The sequence below is a fragment of the Staurois parvus genome, unplaced genomic scaffold, assembly GCF_062004578.1.
Source record: "Staurois parvus isolate SC_StPar_1 unplaced genomic scaffold, SC_StPar_1.0 ptg000390l, whole genome shotgun sequence".
In the NCBI taxonomy this organism is placed as follows: Eukaryota; Metazoa; Chordata; class Amphibia; order Anura; family Ranidae; genus Staurois; species Staurois parvus.
In genome coordinates this window covers 4,544,539-4,563,919 of record NW_028318186.1, presented here as the reverse complement: position 1 = coordinate 4,563,919, position 19,381 = coordinate 4,544,539, and the positions used below count along the sequence as shown (strand labels likewise).

The window sequence follows — 19,381 nt, the reverse complement described above, 5'->3', positions numbered from 1 at the left end:
CCTTTACAGCAGACACTGTATGTATGTGTGTAGTTTATATTATGTTTTGGAGATTTTCTCCCTGCATGAAAAACACTCCATATGAATAAAATGTTGTGTAATTTTCAAAATTGTGCATCAACAAAAGACTGCATTACAATCTTATATATACAATATTACTAATAAAAACATCCCACATTCTGAAAAAGTCTATTTGTGTTTCTTCTCCATTTTTATAATTTCACACTGTGCCTTGTACATTCCTTTATCATTATAGTGCTCAATTAAAAAAACACTTTCCCCTCTGTGACCTGTGTACATTGCAGGGATTTTTAACAAACTTTGTTGCAGATTCCTACCTTTTGTTATTCTGAAAAAATAGATGTGTGTTTGTCTGTGTCCAGGTGCAGAGTGAATATGTATGGGAGCGGTTTTATAATTATCAGTCAGATTCTGAACCTGCAGGTGCTCCTGAAATCTGAGGTGTATCTAAGTGCAGACTTCTCATACCAGCAGGAAATGACATTTTCAGGGGGCGTTCTGTATAAAATGCAATGCATTGCATTTTACAAAAAAACAGCACTGCAGATTGAAAAGGAACAGTAATTTTTAATAACATTCCATTACTCTATTCCATAGAGTTACTTGAGTCGTAACTCTATAAGCTATATTGTTTTTGCTTTTTTTTTTTTTTTTTTTTTTTTTTCTCAAGAAAGTGGAGCTACCCTTTAAGGATTAAAGTATTATTGAATACAGAGCTGCATTCATTTTTGTTTATATATGCCTGGAGATCAGCTTTAGAGTATATTTGTCAAAAAACTGACTCACCAAAATCTTTGTCCATATTTTGGAATATTCTAGTTTTCCCTCTTCCTCCAAACTCTTCAGCGTAATTGACGAGTGCATCTTTCACGGCCTCATATCCAGCCAATACAACAATTTTTCTTGTACCCATTTGAACACTAAACACTGAGCCAAATTTCTTTGCAAGCTTAGATAAAACAGAAACAAAATATTTTGAGAATATTGGATTGTGAACTTTTCTCCCACTATGGCAATCTAAAACAAATAATGCTTCTAAAAGGAGAACCACTAGAAGCTTGCTGTTGCAGTATTCTTCAGAATCATCTTCTCTGTGCCCCATCTAAATTATGAGTATGCACATTGCTTTTGTCTCTCCATTAGGCAATGAATCTCTAATTTTTTCCTCTGTATATACACCAGATTTGTTTTAAAAATAAAATAATCCCAGTAGTGTAATACCATAAAACTATGAAGCTTCTCACTAGATACTGATCCACCTACAGCATATAGTCAGCCGCTCTACAAACTCATTCGTTTCCCAACAACAGTTTCATACCAACAGCGTTAGCTCTGCTCCTATGCATATTTCATCACTGACTTTATGAAGGGGCTGCTTTTCCTGTTCGTGAAAGGAGGAGTAGTGGTGGCACCTAAGGAAGGTTTTAAACACATTCTTCCTAGGGCTGTCTGCTGCCAGTTATAAATCATATGGTGGCAAATTACACTGAGTCAAGGGTGGATGTTGACACCCTCTGAATATATGAGCTCCTCAACTACTGGGGATATGATGCAGGGGGGTTACAGAAAAAAAAGCCTGTCTGCCACCAGACACAGCTAACTGGCTGAATTTTGTGAAAATGAACCAATCCTAGATTAAAAACAGCTGCCAAGCCCTTGTTGCAGATACTACAGATTAAAAAGTGTTTTGGATTGTGGCCCCAAAAAAATATTGTTTTAGTGTACAATGCAAGCCTCTCCTTTCACAGCCAAGCAATGTTTCTCAAGTGGAAAAAAGATGTTCTGGCAACATTTTGTACATGTGGATCAAAGGTTAGACTAGCATCAAATATCACCCCTAGATTTTTCAGTTTAGACTGAATCTCAAGTATAGTGCCATCTTGCCATCTATAGACAGGCTACCATGACTGGCCTTACATAATTGATAATAGGTGCCAATAAGCATGACTTCAGTCTTGTCACAATTTAATTGAAGGAAATTGTGGGCCATCCAAGTTTTTATATCACAAATACAGTTAGATAGGAGAGAAGCAGCCAAAGTAAAATCCAGTTTAGTGTGATGTATAGCTGAGTGTCATCAGCATAGTGATAATAGAGCATATGTGGTCTAAGCAGTTAGCCAAGTGGAAACATGCAAATTCTAAAAAGTAAGGGACCTAAGCTTGAGCCCTGAGGGACACCGTACTTGACTGGACATTAGTCAACATCAGACTAAATTCATGTGTTTATGTAACTGAGATATCACAGCCTGCTTAAGGATCTTGACAAGGAAGGGTAAGCTTAATATGGGGCAAAAGTTGTTTAAATTGTCCAGAGCCATTTTGAGTTTTTTTGGCACCAGGGTGATGGCAGACGTTTTGAGGATTGTTGATACAAAATCGGTGCTTTACGATATTGAGAAATAATGGGGAGTCATTTACAATATTGAGAATTAATGGGGCATAGAGAACTAAAACATCATTTAAATAAATGCATGGGAATAGGATCAAGTATGTAGGTGGAAGATTTCAAATTAGTAATCAATTTAATCAGAGATGCAGAGTCAAGTAGAGAGAAGTGGGTGAGAGAAGAACCAGTAAAACTGGGTAAGTCAGGAAATGATATTGAAGAAATATGTGGTGCGGTAAGAATTTGATGCCTTATCTTGTCAATTTTAGAAGAGACAAAATCTAAGAATGTGTTACAGAGCTGTATTGAAGCTGGTAATGTGAAGGGACACTATATTTGTTTGAGTCGACAATTTATATACAGTATATTGAAGATGTGGGCTCTTTAGCAGGTTGTTCCAGCAAGAACAGAATTTGAGGAACGGAGGTTACAAGAGGGGAAGTAAGTTGAAAAAAGATAATGGGGTGCAAAGCCATGAAGAGTATACAGTATATTGAAGATGTGGGCTCTTTAGAAAGAACAGAATTTGAGGAACGGAGATTATAAGAGGGGAAGTAAGTTGAAAAAAGATAATGGGGTGCAAAGCCATGAAGAGTATACAGTATATTGAAGATGTGGGCTCTTTAGAAAGAACAGAATTTGAGGAACGGAGGTTATAAGAGGGGAAGTAAGTTGAAAAAAGATAATGGGGTGCAAAGCCATGAAGAGTGTACAGTATATTGAAGATGTGGACTCTTTAGCAGGTTGTTCCAGAAAGAACAGAATTTGAGGAACGGAGGTTACAAGAGGGGAATTAAGTTGAAAAAAGATAATGGGGTGCAAAGCCATGAAGAGTATACAGTATATTGAAGATGTGGGCTCTTTAGAAAGAACAGAATTTGAGGAACAGAGGTTATAAGAGGGGAAGTAAGTTGAAAAAAGATAAAGGGGTGCAAAGCCATGAAGAGCCTAATAGGTGAACAAGAGGTTCTTAAAGTCTATGCGTAACCTGATAGGTAGCCAGTGCAAGGGCTCCATTATAGGGATAATATGATTACTTGTACCAGACCTAGGATTCTGGCTTCAGAATTTTGTTCATATTAAAGTTGATTAATAGTGGATTTAGGTACACCAGCGAGTGGAGCATTGCAATAGTCAAGTCGGGAGAACACAATTCTATGGATCAGTTTTTCAGATACTGCATATGATAGCATAGGTCACAGCCAAGCAATGTTTCTCAAGTGGAAAAAAGATGTTCTGGCAACATTTTGTACATGTGGATCAAAGGTTAGACTAGCATCAAATATCACCCCTACATTTTTCAGGTTAGACTGAATCTCAAGTATAGTGCTATCTTGCCATCTATAGACAGGCTACCTGTGAAGGGACACTATATTTGTTTGAGTTGACAATTTATATACAGTATATTGAATATGTGGGCTCTTTAGCAGGTTGTTCCAGAAAGAACAGAATTTGAGGAACGGAGGTCACGTGAGTAAATATTACTGACATCTCAGTAACCAGATATCCACCCTTTCAGACAGAGGTGGCTCTTTAATTAGGCAAATTAGATGGTCCCTATGGCCTTGTACTCACAGGGGCCTCGTGGCCACCTAATTTTCCTAATTCAGTGTTTTTCAACCAGGGTTTTGTGGCAATCTACCCGTAAGTCGCAGACAGTTGACAGGTAGATTGCATGGACACAGGTGCAGGAAAGTGGCTGGCATACTATTGGCTGTAGCACACTGTTCCCCGCCGACCCCTACTCCCCTCTAGTCCATCCCGGTTGATTGAATGTGACATCATCTGGGATGGACGGGATAGGAGGAAGGGAGGAGGGACTGGTGGGGAACAGTGCGCTACAGCCAATAGTATGCAAGTCGCTTCCCTGCACCTGTGTCCATGCAAACTACATGTCAGCTGTCTGTGACTGACAGGTAGATTACCACAAAACCCCAGTTGAGAAACACTGCATTAGGCAAATTAGGGGGCCCCTGTGAGCACAAGGCAATAGGCGACCACCTAATCTGCCTAATTGAGAAATACTGGCCTAATACAATACCTCAGTTTTGAGAGACAGGGGACCTTAACATTGCTGTGCTCAGGCAGTGTTAAGAACCCTGTTACACTCATCTCTTGCGTAACCCTTCTGGAGCTCCACCCGCCAACCAATGAGGAGTGACAGTATTATTAGTGCTGGGCCTACAAGGAGGGGCACTTCACAGGACAGCGTTATCAGTGCAAGAGATGAGGGGTTAGTGGAGTCACATCAGTGCGGCCGTTGGCATCTCATGTCTCGGCCTGTGGTTGGTATGTACTGTATTTGCTCTGTCAGCCGTGAGATGCTGCAAATTTGTAATTTATTTTTTCCACCCTCCATCCACCCCTCTATCCCCCCAACCTAACACAGAAGAGAGAATTATGGGTTACAGCACACCTATATTGTTGGCCTTGCTCCTGAACCGCCAATGGTTACCTTACCCATCCCCTCAATTAATTTTTATGGCTTGAATTATTTTTCCCATTATGGACATGAGTGGGGCCTCATGTCTAAGTTTTGCCTAAGGCAGACTTTTTCAACCAGGGTACCCAGGCAACCTGGGGTGCCCTATGGTTTCTTCAGGGGTGCCTTGGCAAAATGCCAAAAAATTGTCTTGTATACAAGACAGCAGGTGGATTAAGCCTGCCTTTAAGTTACACAATGCCATACGTTTTTCATTGTGCAACATTACAACCTTTTAGCCACTGGCATCCTAACAACCAAAGATGCCATCAGTTGATATGGAGGATGTTGGTCACCTGCACGGCATCCTTGTTTGACCCTCCCCTGCCCTTCCACTAGGCAAACTATGCAGCCATCTAGGGTGCACTGCCACCTAGGGACATCTGGGCACAGCACAGGCCGGCACTCTGTGTGGGATGCTGCCACGTCATGAATGATCCTTCAGCTGAGGGGAGGGGACTCAGACTTAAAGAAGAATGAACAGAGGAAGATGCCGGGTGTCTGTGGACAGTATAGCAACTGAGCTGCCGCTCCTTCCAGTGTTCTTCTCAGACTCAGTCCCATGCTGCAAGTCAGCTGGCGGCTGCTGATCAGTGTGGAGTTTCAGCCCTTCTCTTCCCATCCATCAGTGGAAGCAGAGCTGCACCTGCGGAGGAAGGTATGTCTGACTCTGATGTCTCGTGTCTGTGTGAGTGTGACCCAGCCAGCCATCTGTCATGTGTGCAATGTGTCAGTGAGTGATGAAATCATCATGGCCCACAGCCTGCTCTTCTACTACCTGCTGGGCCTGCTGATCTGTGTCATTGTTGGTGGTCAGATCTGTCACTGCGTGGGAGCACTTAGCTTAGGTGTGTTCTGTGTGTTTGTGGGCTGGGCCGCCTTCTGTCACAGCATTTTATCTCCCCCCATTGCCTGGGGAATTCCAGCCCCAGATCTGTCAGAGTGTGAATCCATCAACCTCCACTCACTGCAACTGTCACCCTGCCACTGCCAGCCACAGATACAAACACTCATTTTGTCTTTAACCACTTGGCAACCATGCTATAGCCAAATGATGGCTACAGTGTGGTTGTCCAGTCCTAGGAGGGCGTCATATGACATCCTCTCAGAACGTGCCCTCACAGCATGATGAAAGTGCTTCCAATAACCGACAATTGTCAGAGGACGGATTGGCACCGATCATCAGTGCCCTTATGATCAGTGCCCTGATGATCGGTGCCCAGCAGTTCCACCCACCAGTGCCGCCCATCAGTGCCACCCACAAGTGCTCATCAGTGCCACCCACCTGTGCCCATCAGTGCCTAGCAGTGCCACCCACCAGTGCCCAGCAATGCCACCCATCAGTGCTGCCCAGCAGTGCCACCCATCAGTGCCCAGCAGTGCCGTCAGTCAGTGCCATCCATCAGTGCCCATCAGTGCTGCCCATCAGTGCTGCCTATCAGTATCCATCATTGTTGCATATCAGTGCAGCAGCATCAGTGCTGCCTATCCGTGCCACCTCATCACTGCTGCCTATCAGTGCCCATCAATGCTGCATATCAGTGCAGTCTCATAAACGCACAAAAGCCAGAAATCTTGCTTGTTTGTAGGTGACCAAATACTTATTTTCCACCATAATTTGCAGATAAATTCTTTCCAAATCAGCCAATGTGATTGTCTGGATTTTTTTTCTCATTTTGTCTCTCATAGTTGAGGTCTACCTATGATGCCAAATACAGGCCTCTCTCATCTTTTTAAGTGGGAGAACTTGCACAATTGGTGGCTGACTATATACTTTTTTGCCCCACTGTATATATACTGTATATCTCTTACAGATTTCCATGTTACAGAATTACAGATGAAACATCACAGAGTAGTTTAACACTCTGATATTATACATTTTCTACAGAATTTAAAATAAGAGTTTTAAAAGGAAAGAATGCTCTGCATTAAATGATTTTTCCATTCTTTTTATTAAATAAATAACAATGTGAAAGGATTTTCTCAAATTGTTAATATTTTAGTTGCCATATTATTCTTTTAAATTTTGTGAAGCTGTAATACAAATCAAATTCTTTCGAAAAATCAAATACAAATATTTCAACCATCATATTATTTTGGGTACACAGGTTACCTTACCACCAGATAACAGGGGAAAAAAATCCCTTCCATACTTTTTCATTAATGCAATATAAAAGGAATGCTCGTAATTGCCCATAAAAATTTAAAATAAATTGTTGAAATTGTAAATATTTTAACTGCTGTAATATTCCTTCATTTTTCTCCAAAGCATTCTTTCAAATCAAAAACTTTTTTCAACTAAAATAAAACTATATACGCCAACCATCATATCATTTTGGGTACACCAGTTGTCTTACCTCTAGATAAGTAAAGTGAGGTTTCTTTAAATCCATAATATGAACATTTCCGATGAGTGGCAAAGCCCATGGTCCAGGAGGAAACTTTTTGTCATTACCTTTGTTCCACTTTTTGAGAATATTAAGGACATATAACAAGGACAGAGCCAACACAATGTATGTAGCTACAGAGAATCCTAAATCCATCATTGTGATTAGCTATTGATAGAGTCAGGACCTGGCAGTCTGTGGATGGCTATTCATTTGATGTCTTTCATAACAGTATACTTTCACCTGTATTCCAGTTCTGCGCAAGTTAATAAGAAACAGCATTAGGAAATGGTAAGATTAGGTCCAACAAATAGTTTTTAAGAGAACAAAGTACAAAACTTTATCAAATGTTCGATAACCCACCTGTCCATTCTCTGTAAGTTAAACAGCACTAACCCTGACATACTTGCAGTTACATTTCTTCATTCCTGAGTAGTTGCCTGCTCCTGTGTTTATATTATCAGCAAGAAACATTCTTTCATTGCTCACCATGGTAATGCACACACATGTCCCCAAAGGCTTAAAGGCAGACATTTACTTAGTCTTGATATATTGCCAATTCAAATGTATGGGACCATCATAGTTGCACATTATCTGAACTCCCCACCTCAACACCATCATCGCTGGTTCCATTTCCAGCTACTTTTCTGACAGTTCTGATGTATTCTTGTGCTGCCTATTAAGTGGGCACTGACAATGTAACTCATGCCCTTGTGTGTGCATGTACTGTGCATATGCTGCAGACAGTGTACACATTAAAATACAATGCTAGCTAGTAAGTATGAGTTTTCTGGCAGGAGATACTTTTTTTTTACTACCAAAAGACCCAATGTGCTGCTGGAAAATTTAAGTTTTAAAGGTTTAGTTCATTCTACACCCCATACATAATAAATAAAATAAAATTAGATACAAAAGTCCAAAATAAAGTGTCCAAAATTAGTGTCCAAAATTTCCAAATATAGGTAGTCCTCCAAAATATTTTAATTCAGTTTGTCCAACCTATTTCTCCATTCCAGACCACGTAATACCTCGAGAAAATATAACTAAAATAGTGTATTACCTTCAAAATTAATTAACTTAAATGTATATACCTTTAAGCAAATAAGTATACACTTAATATGTGCAAAATAAATATAAATAAATAACCAGATTCAACTGTGAGTGACACGTGAATCATGCAATAAAAAATCATTCTGTGTACACTCCAATCAATGTGAAAAATTATGTACACTCAAATAAAATAAATAAAAAATAAATAAATATATATATATATATATATATATATATATGTATATATATATATATATATATATATATACTGTGGGAACTCGCTTCAAGTGGTAGAGCTCTTCTTGTTAAACACACAGCAACTCGCTTTCTTTTCAGGGCTTTTTTGCCCACTTTTATTTAAGAGAGTTCAAGAAAACACAAATGCTTCCCACGCAGGGGTATCCACCATCAAACACAACAATATTCAGCCTCCTGGCTTGCACGCAGTTTTAAGTCTGCCTCCTGCAGACTCTTCCCAAAATATGGCACCAGCACACAGCTAGTCTGGCTTCCACCTGACTCCAAGGCAGAGACCTCCCGTCTGCCGTTGTGGAGCCCTCCTGACTCCGTTTGCCGGGGTGGAGCCCAGAATCATGGCCTGGCTTCCCCTAAAAAGGCCTGCACACACCTGTGCAATCAGCACGCTGGCTGATCCCAAAATATGGGCCCAGGATTGGAGATTTCATCCCTCCCAAATCTCTAAGAAATCTCCAGGCTACAGGTCCCAAAACAGGCTTTACCAACCAAAGAGGAAACTTATAAATCAGTTTCCTCTGCATTAGGAGATCTGCCTGGAGCCCCTCAACGTCTATGGTTGAGAATCCTGGGTCAGCATCGTGCTTTCCACCGTGGCAGGATACCGCACTGCCACATATCCCCCCCCTTTGTTTTGATCCCGTAGGGGGCAGAACACACAAGCCCAAACTCTTTACTTTGGCACCTCTGTGCCAGCTTTCACCTATATGAGCCCCTTCCTGACTGACATCACTTTCAAAGGGAAACTTTCCTTCCTGTCTTACGAGGCAACTTTCCCTGTGTTCTCCTACTACACGGACTAGGGCTCTAAAAAGACACTGCGCCTTTTTACGGGTTCGCTTCCAAAAGCGTTGTCTTTCTATTTTCCTTGGGGCCACCCAAGTCACCTTCCCATTAAGGAATTTCCAAAACTTGGGACCTTTCTGAGGATGAGGTTGACGCCTGAGTTTTAGGTGTCGGATAACATTAAAGCTACGCTGCACTCTCAACTGCCGGTTTCCCTTTACCTTTGAAGGGGTCACGCTTTTAAACACAAAAAGTGTGGGCTCTTTTATTGGGGTTCCCTTAGTCCCTCTCTGCATTCTATGTACATGCATCCTCTTACTGACAAAACCTAGCTCGGTTGGTTTCCCCCCGTACACTGCAGCCATTCCGGACCAACTTACACCCCCTGCAGGTAACACAAGATCCCTGTTGCTAGGGGTAACAGACTCGCTCTCAAAAGGCAGTGGGCTATACCTCATGTTGGACGCAGACTGTTGTGCCCTCTGTTCAGGGCTGACCACTTCACCTAAGCGGCCGCAACACAACACCTTGTATTTCTCTGGCTTTCTGATCTCTTGGCCTTCCAGTGACACCTCTCCCATCCTGGAGCATTGCTGGCCAGCCATGACACGCCAAACTTCCCCTTGAAGAAGGATTTCCTCTTTAAAGGTGCAGTAGTCATCCTGGTCCCAATCCATCAAATGGTAAATCAACCGGAACTCCCTCGGTAATAAGGTTTGCAGCAACTTTGGCCACCGGTCCCTAGGCCATTTTCTCTGTGTAGCACCTTTTTCAAATCTTTCAAGGAAGTCCCCAACCTCCTCTGTAGGTAGCATGGGTTGCATGTAATCAGAGGCCCAGAACTCAGCACCTCTCACCGTAGACTTTATATTGCAGCTATTGCTACGAGCAACCACACTCCTCTCAGACTTGTGGTCAGCCTGTCGCTCCTTCCTTGTACTCAGAGCCGGCTTGCCAAACACAGATGCAGTCCTTTGCTTTGCTATGCAATTTTGCAATGGAGGCTGAGACAAAGGGCATTTGGAGACAGTGTGCCCCCACTCCCTGCACCGCAAACATCGCTCTTGCCAGCGTGTCTTGTCCAGGCTCCCCACATTGCAGTCTTTTTCCAGCTTAGAACTCTGCACAATAGCTGGTCTCCTTTCAGCAGTGTTGCTAGTGGCAACAGCATGCACTTCCCACTGTGGCAACCTTTGTTCAGCCATGTATGGGGCTTGTTCTGGTGATAACCCCTCCAGCCACAGGGCTCGGTCTCTCATTGCAGCAAATCTTTCTTCTTTTCTTTGCTTTGACCGCCCCATCTTCAGTCACTTCACAACACTTTTGCACAGTCCAGCAACAAAGAAATGAAGTACTGCCTCTTTAAGGCAGGTTCCTCTCACCTGCACACACAAATTGTGCTGTCCAATGCACAGAAACACAGTTCATATAACTGATGAATTTACTTTTGCAGGGATCTCCAATTCTGCCCACTGCATCCTCCACCATATGTGGGAACTCGCTTCAAGTGGTAGAGCTCTTCTTGTTAAACACACAGCAACTCGCTTTCTTTTCAGGGCTTTTTTGCCCACTTTTATTTAAGAAAGTTCAAGAAAACACAAATGCTTCCCACGCAGGGGTATCCACCATCAAACACAACAATATTCAGCCTCCTGGCTTGCACGCAGTTTTAAGTCTGCCTCCTGCAGACTCTTCCCAAAATATGGCACCAGCACACAGCTAGTCTGGCTTCCACCTGACTCCAAACCAGAGACCTCCCGTCTGCCGTTGTGGAGCCCTCCTGACTCCGTTTGCCGGGGTGGAGCCCAGAATCATGGCCTGGCTTCCCCTAAAAGGCCTGCACACACCTGTGCAATCAGCACGCTGGCTGCTCCCAAAATATGGGCCCAGGATTGGAGATTTCATCCCTCCCAAATCTCTAAGAAATCTCCAGGCTACAGGTCCCAAAACAGGCTTTACCAACCAAAGAGGAAACTTATAAATCAGTTTCCTCTGCATTAGGAGATCTGCCTGGAGCCCCTCAACCTCTATGGTTGAGAATCCTGGGTCAGCATCGTGCTTTCCACCGTGGCAGGATACCGCACTGCCACAATATATATATATATATGTATAAAATAAATCAGTAAAACCACATAAAGTGAAGCAAATCAATTGATTCATAAATCAGTGAAGTGACTGCTGTATACATCCTGCTATGCTTGATATTACTCCATGAGGGTAATTGCATTTAATCTCACTATATTGAGGTGATCATGGAGTGTTCACTTCACTGATTTATGAATTGATTGATTTGTTTCACTTTTTGTGGCTTTACTGATTTATTTTATATATATATATATACATATATACCGTATTTTTCACCGTATAAGACGCACCTGACCATAAGACGCACCTAGGTTTTAGAGGCAGAAAACAGAAAAAAAAAATTCTGAACTAATGGACTGCAGACACAGTACAGGAGATGACCAGAGACTGCGGACAGCACAGGGATGACCAGAGACTGCAGACAGCACAGGGATGACCAGAGACTGCGGACAGCACAGGGATGACCAGAGACTACGGACAGCACAGGGATGACCAGAGACTGCGGACAGTACAGGAGATGACTGCTGACCTTTGGGGAGGTGGGGAGCGGGTACCTGAATTTGACAGGTACCCGCTCTTACTTCCGCAGAGTTTTTGTTTGATCTTACCTGTTCCTCGATCCAGCCGCGCGCTGTCTTCCCGGCTTCTGTAATGGCGCTTGGCATGACAGCCGGGTGCCCAGTGCGCATGAGCAAGAAGCACTTGCGCTTTGTGATTGGTTCTGGGATCTGTCATGTGTCCCAGGTACCGCCTTACCATTCACAAAGCGCACCGCTTCTCGCCCATGCGCACTGGGCACCCGGCTGTCATGCCCAGTGCCCACACTACAGAAGCCGGGAAGACAGCACGTCGCTGGATAGAGGAACAGGTAAGGTCCCGCTGCAGAGCTGAGCGGCCGGGCCGGTATTCTGACACGGCTGCTGTGGAAATACTGGACCGGCCGCTCCATATTCGCCCCATAAGATGCACTGACATTTCCCCCCCAGTTTTGGGGAAGAAAAAGTGCGTCTTATACGGTGAAAAATACGGTATATATATTTTTTTAATTATTTTTAATTTTATTTTATTTTTATTTATTTTATTTGAGTATACATAATTTTTCATGTTGATTAGAGTATACACAGAGTGATTTTTTATTGCATAATTCACGTATCACTCACAGTTGAATCTGTTTTTTTATTTATATTTATTTTGCACATATTAAGTATATATTTATTTGCCTAAAGGTATATACATTTAAGTGAATTAATTTTGAAGGTAATACACTATTTTAGTTATATTTTCTCGAGGTATTACGTGGTCTGGAATGGAGAAATAGGTTGGACAAACTGAATTAAAATATTTTGGAGGGGCGCATGCGCGGCCGGCTCACGGATGGACGCTAAGCCGTAAGTGCTCCATCCACCCGCCAGCATCAGAGCGGCACACACCGGCCCAGGGAGTAACAAACCCCACAGTGACCTTACCAGAGGGTGCCCGCACCTCTCTGACCATGCCCCGCAGGAGAAAAACCCCGGAGAAGCCGGGGAAACTTACTTTATACTTCCCGGCACTCAATCCGGGAATCCAAGATGGCGCCGGCTGCAGCACCCAGGGAGAGGGCAGGAGACACGAGGGGGACTACATGGCCCAGCAAGCAGACGCCAGGCTGAGGCACCCACTTTATCCAGGGGACCCTGGTGAGTTGTCACCTCCATTATCCCCCACGACCAGTAGCCCAGCCAAATCTCGGCCACGACTTGACCAAGACCCTGACCCCGCATTTCAGGCCCAAAACTTCCCGTCTCAGTCAACTTCCACGATACTGCCTGACATAGATTCCTTCCCTGCGTCAGACCAGCCGCTGACGGAAATTTCCATGAAAAACATGCTGACCCTTTTGCGGCAAACCTTACATAATGACATCTCGGTATCGCTAAACCAAATTACTAATGCGGTACAAACACAAGAACGCAGAATACGGCATATCGAACTTAATATGGGGGATGTAATATCAGCACATAATGATTTGATCGATGCTCATGCGGACCATTCATCTGACCTCGAACAAATTAATTTAAAACTAGCTGACCTGGAAGATCGCTCGCGTCACAACAACATCAAATTCAGAGGGATCCCTGAATCAATCACAGGCGAGGCGCTATTGCCCTATATACAGCAGTATATCCAACTTCTTATCCCATCACTTCCTAATCTGGAGATGGCGATAGATCGAGCCCACCGGCTACCAAAACCCTCATTTCTGTCAGCATCTATTCCAAGAGATGTATTGGCCCGTATCCATTTTTACCATATTAAAGAAAAAATTATGACGGCTGCTAGGAATCCACCCCCGCTTCCACCATCACACGCAAATCTCCGACTGTACGTGGACCTATCCAAAGCCACACTTCTCAACAGGAAAAAAATGATTTCCATTACCAAAGCCTTGAGAAATCATGGCATAGCGTACCAGTGGGGTTTCCCCACAAAGCTAACAGTAAGACATCAAGGAAGGATATACACGATTAAATCCCTGGAGGCTGGCCTGGACTTACTCAAAGTATGGAACATCCTACCCGCGGATGCGCAGGAAACGACATCCGCCTCCATTTTACCTATGGAGGCAACATAACCACCATAATGTCACACTTTACGCTTTGACATGCCTATACTTCTCCCTAGAGGCCACTCTTTTGCATACCACCATCTGGCGATCGGCCATACCTGATGACTCCTGTTCCAAGTTTCTACAGTTGGCATGACCCCTTCGGAGGTCGAAGCCGGTTCAAAACCCCCAGTTATCAAGTAGCAGTTGCAGCTACTTGGTCTACTTGCATTGTCTGCAAGTTTTTTTTGTGTTCATCCCCCCCCTTACCCCAGCACCGCCAACTACTTATTTACATCCTAAGATTTGGAAATCCTACACATCCAGGGAAAACGCACTCCAAATCCTACATCGAGCCTAACCCGCAATACGATAATGTCACCTCTTTCCTTCTCCAGAAGACATCCACTAAGCCACGATCCCCCCAAATACCAACGCTACTATGCAAACACCTGGGAAAAACATGTACAAATGATTAATATCACATCCCTAAATGTACGAGGCCTAAACTCCCCATTTAAGAGATCGATGCTCGCCAAAGAAATCCGGAAGTCCCAGGCTGATGTAATCTTTATACAGGAATCTCATTTTGCTACAGACAAAACCCCCAAGCTATATCTTCACCATTTCACCCAAATTTTTATGGCAAAAAACGACAAGAAAAAGAATGGAGTTATCACTGCCATAAATGACTCTATTCCACTCCACATTATTTCTGAAACAGCTGATCCGCAAGGACGCTACCATATCCTGATATGCCAAATAAACGACATAACCTACACCTTAGTGAACATTTATGGACCAAACAGCAAACAGTTGAGCTTCTACCACAAACTATACAAGATCATTGAACGGTGTAAACAAGGTAGACTTATTATCGGTGGCGACTTTAATGTCCTGAATAACCCTTCCTTAGACTCCTCCTCCAGCCAAAGATCCTCCAAATTAAACCTCAATCGCTTTTTACATGATCACGATCTATACGATATCTGGAGATGTCAACATGGCACGGAAAGAGACTATACATACTTCTCCCCTTCCCACCTTTCGTACCCAAGAATAGATTTTTTCATTACTGACAAGTGGACTCTACAACATGTAACGTCGTCCAAAATTGGTACTATATCCTGGTCTGATCACGCCCCTATCAACATATCCTTGGACAGCAAACGAAGATCGGCAATCTCGCTTATATGGAGACTGAACTCTACACTTCTGAAAAATCGGGAGAACCAGAAACACCTGCTAGAAGCCCATAATCTTTTCTTTGAAACCAATTCTACACCTGATATCCCTATTACTACGCTCTGGTTAACATATAAGGCCTACATGAGAGGTATCCTCATACAGCTCAACTCACGCATTAACAGGCAACGCACACAACAAATTGACCAACTACTCAGTTCCATCCAATTACATGAAGAGATCAACAAAAAAAAAACAAACCCTTCCATATCTGCGGCTCTAAACACAGATAGAAACAAGTTACGCACCATATTACTCCACGAATATGACATCAATCTCCAAAAAATTAAAGCCAAATTTTATGCACTCGGGAACAAAACGAACGCATTACTATCTAAAATTGTTAAACAAAAACGACTTAAAACCAAAATTCTTACAATCCAACACCCCGTCACGCGTTCCCCACTAATAAACCCACAGGATATAGCCAATGCATTTGCATCTTATTACCAATCATTATATATTATTAAAGACGATCCAAATACAACCCAACCAACAATTGTATCTATTGAAAACTTTCTATCCAATACCAATTTACCCCAAATTACCCAATCTCAACTTGAAATCATTTCTGTGCCAATTTCTCCCATGGAAATTGAAAAAACCATAAAAAGTCTCCCCCTACACAAATCGCCAGGGAATGACGGCTTTACAAACGAATTTTATAAAACATTTGCGCCCAGTCTAACGCAACATTTAGCTACCCTATACAACCTTGTTGCCTCTCGCAGGGAATTCCCCCCTGATATGCTCCAATCAATAATCACTACAATCCCAAAACCGGGCAAAGATCCCCAACTGGTCCAGAATTACAGACCGATTTCACTTCTCAATACAGATATAAAAATATACGCCAAAATAATAGCCCAGAGACTCCTTTCTCACTTACCTACACTGATTCACCCGGATCAAGTGGGGTTTATTCCGGGAAGACAAGCCCCGGACGCTACTAGATGCATTATATCCCTTCTACACCATCTCGAAACTAATAAGAAACCATCCCTCCTACTGTCGTTAGACGCAGAAAAAGCATTTGATAGAATACATTGGCAATTTATGACACTTACACTCCAAAAATTTGGAATAACAGACTGGATGTTATCGGCAATTTTATCACTCTATTCAAACCCCTCAGCTAAAGTCCTAACTAATGGCACGCTCTCACAATCCTTTTCTATATCCAACGGAACCAGACAAGGCTGCCCACTATCCCCTATCATTTTCGCACTACTCATTGAACCGCTAGCTTCCAACCTTAGAAATGACTTAAATTTCACAGGCATCAATCTTCTCCAGAAAGAACATAAAATTAGTCTCTTCGCAGATGATATTATTCTAATGGTTACAAACCCATCCAAGTCGCTTCAGGCAATCCGTACACAGATTCATAGATACGCGGCAGTCTCATATTATAAGCTCAATGAACCCAAATCGTCTATATTGAACCTCTACACACCCACAGGAACACAAACCGTGCTCTCCCAACGTTTCCCGTTCACTTGGGAAACGCACAGTATCCCCTACCTGGGGATTAAACTCTCTACCTCAACTAACAAACTTTACAACAATAACTTCAAGCCTCTACTCGAAACTATACCACAAGAGCTCAAATACCTCCGTACGACTACATTATCGACACTTGGCAAAATAGCCACTCTAAAAATGTGCATACTACCCAAAATTCTTTACATATTTCGGACACTTCCTATCCCAGTCCCTTCCTCCTTTTTCTCTAAACTACAAGCAATATTAAACAAATTTATGTGGAATTCAAAAAAACCCAGATATACTACGAACCTACTCATACGTCCACCCTCGAGGGGAGGAGCTGGACTCCCACACCTGAAATCGTACTATCAAGCTGTTCTGTTGGACCAGATGTTCTTCTGGTGGCGTCCTTCCACTGAGAAGATATGGTCCACTATGGAAACATCCCTATTCCTACCTCACAAAATAACTGACTTACTGCTCATACCACAGACGGCACAATCTAAACCTCTACATAAACACCCCTGCATACAAGCCTCTTTGTGTGTCTGGCTCGACTTTTTAAATCACAATCAGTTAAATCAAAATACAGTGCGAACCCCGGTCCCACTGTCCTCCTTACACCACATCATCCCACAACTAAACCTAACAAGGTGGAAAGCTGCTGGCTTACTGCATATTCATGATATCTACACTAATCATAAGCTTGACTCATTTCCCACTATCCAAAAGAAATTCCATCTTCCAGACATGGAACAATTCACATACATACGGATAGCCCATACACTACAAAAAAAACCCATACCATCAGAGGTAAAAGTCCCGGTATCTACGCACCAATTCTTCCAGATGTCCACTTACCCAAAAAAAGGAATCTCAAATTTTTACACAACTATAATTTGAACCCTTTTTCCCACAAATACTACCTCAATAGTCAACTGGGGAAAACATTTTCTCCCAATAGCTCCACCTACCTGGGAAAAAACATTTACTATTACTTTCAAAACCTCCAAATGCAGCGCTCATTGGGAAACATACCTAAAAATTCTCCATCAGGGGTACCTAACCCCTACCAAACTATCCCTCTATTATCCCCAGCTCTTGCAAGCATGTTGGAGACACTGTGGAGAGACAGGCTCACTACTTCACTTACTCTGGCTGTGTAAGTCTCTCAAATCATATTGGAACAAGGTGTTCCAGATAGTCTCCTCAATTGCGGAAACACAAATATCCCCGAACCCAGCACTAGCCCTCCTTCACATCGGGATTGATAAATACCCTACGAACTCACGCATTATCATTATACACATCTTAGCAGCCGCTAAAATTAACATTACCAAACTATGGCGATCCACTTCAACTCCTCTTTTGTCACGCCTATTTTCTGATCTCAATCTCCAATGTGAGATGGAAAGAAGAACAGCCCTGCACAACTCCTCCTATTACAAATTTAAGTCTCAATGGTCTAGATGGTTAAAAAATCCTAATTGCTCAATACGTTGTTGATTACTATTCGAAAGGAATACAATACTCTCTGCCCACACTGAATTGGTGCTTACCCTCCCTTCCCCCCACTCCCTTCCCTGTTCCTCCACTGCCCTCATGTTTTCCCCACTCTTATGCCCCACTAGTCTCCTAGAATGGTTCACAACATACGGAGCATACCTCTCATGTAACTGAATCACAGAAACACAGGTTCCCCGGCCACCTGGTGGGGAACCTTCACTTCCCTTTTGTCTTATTTTTCGTAAAATGTTATTCTCGATGTGAACCAAAAGATTGATTATCATATATTACTTATGTATGTTTAAACTTTAATAAAAACTATTTGAACATAAAATATTTTGGAGGACTACCTATATTTGGAAATTTTGGACACTAATTTTGAACACTTTATTTTGGACTTTTGTATCTAATTTTATTTTATTTATTATATATTTTTACTTTATTTATTTTTAATTATTTTAATAATTCTTATTTATACTTATTGTTTGATATTTATGAGTTAAGGTTTTTTTTTGAGTCTCATAAAGAGAAAAGGTTTGAGAACTTAACATACACACCCGCAGCAGCTCGCATGAACAAGGTGAGGAATTCACACAGAAAACACTGCAAATTCCAGACCGTATCAGTGTAAACCAGGGCTTAGACTGTTGCTTCTGTTTTGCATAACCTCTGTACTATAAGCAAAATCTTCAGCTGTGAATTATTGTTCTTATTAAAAGTTGAAAGCGTTTTTTTCCAGACAGCTTTAAGTTACTTACCAAAGTGTGCAGAAATGTGATGTTTCGATCCCTGCTTTATTATAACTTCATGAATATCAGGAGCCTCACAAATCAGAAATCCATGGAGACGAGCTTGCCTGAAAATGATCAAGGTGCTTGTATATTAGCAGGAAAATACCTTAACCCCTCCCTTTATGAGTGTGTATGTGCAGAGTTAGTAGAAAGGGAGGTGAATTAAAGGGGAACTGTAATCTTTTCAATATTTTATAGATATATATGTGAAATACATATGCATAATGTAAAGTCCAAGGAGCAGGGCACTCCTAACACTCTTGTATTGAACTGTATTGTCCCCCTTTATATTGTGAAGCACTGAGTAAAC

The 19,381-nt window shown here is 42.3% G+C and overlaps 1 protein-coding gene across 1 annotated transcript in view; it reads right to left on the bottom strand.

The window, feature by feature from the left end:
- LOC149455563 (cytochrome P450 2K1-like) overlaps positions 1–19,180 on the bottom strand; it is a 34,566-nt gene extending 15,386 nt beyond the window's left edge. The window contains exons 1-3 of the mRNA XM_089686013.1: positions 19,039–19,180; positions 7,249–7,534; positions 808–970 (exon numbers count right to left, since the gene is read on the bottom strand). Of these exons, the coding sequence (XP_089542139.1) occupies positions 808–970; positions 7,249–7,437 (352 nt within the window). The 5' untranslated portion in view covers positions 7,438–7,534; positions 19,039–19,180. The remainder of the gene's footprint in view (positions 1–807; positions 971–7,248; positions 7,535–19,038) is intronic.
- Between the last annotated feature and the right edge of the window lie 201 nt (positions 19,181–19,381).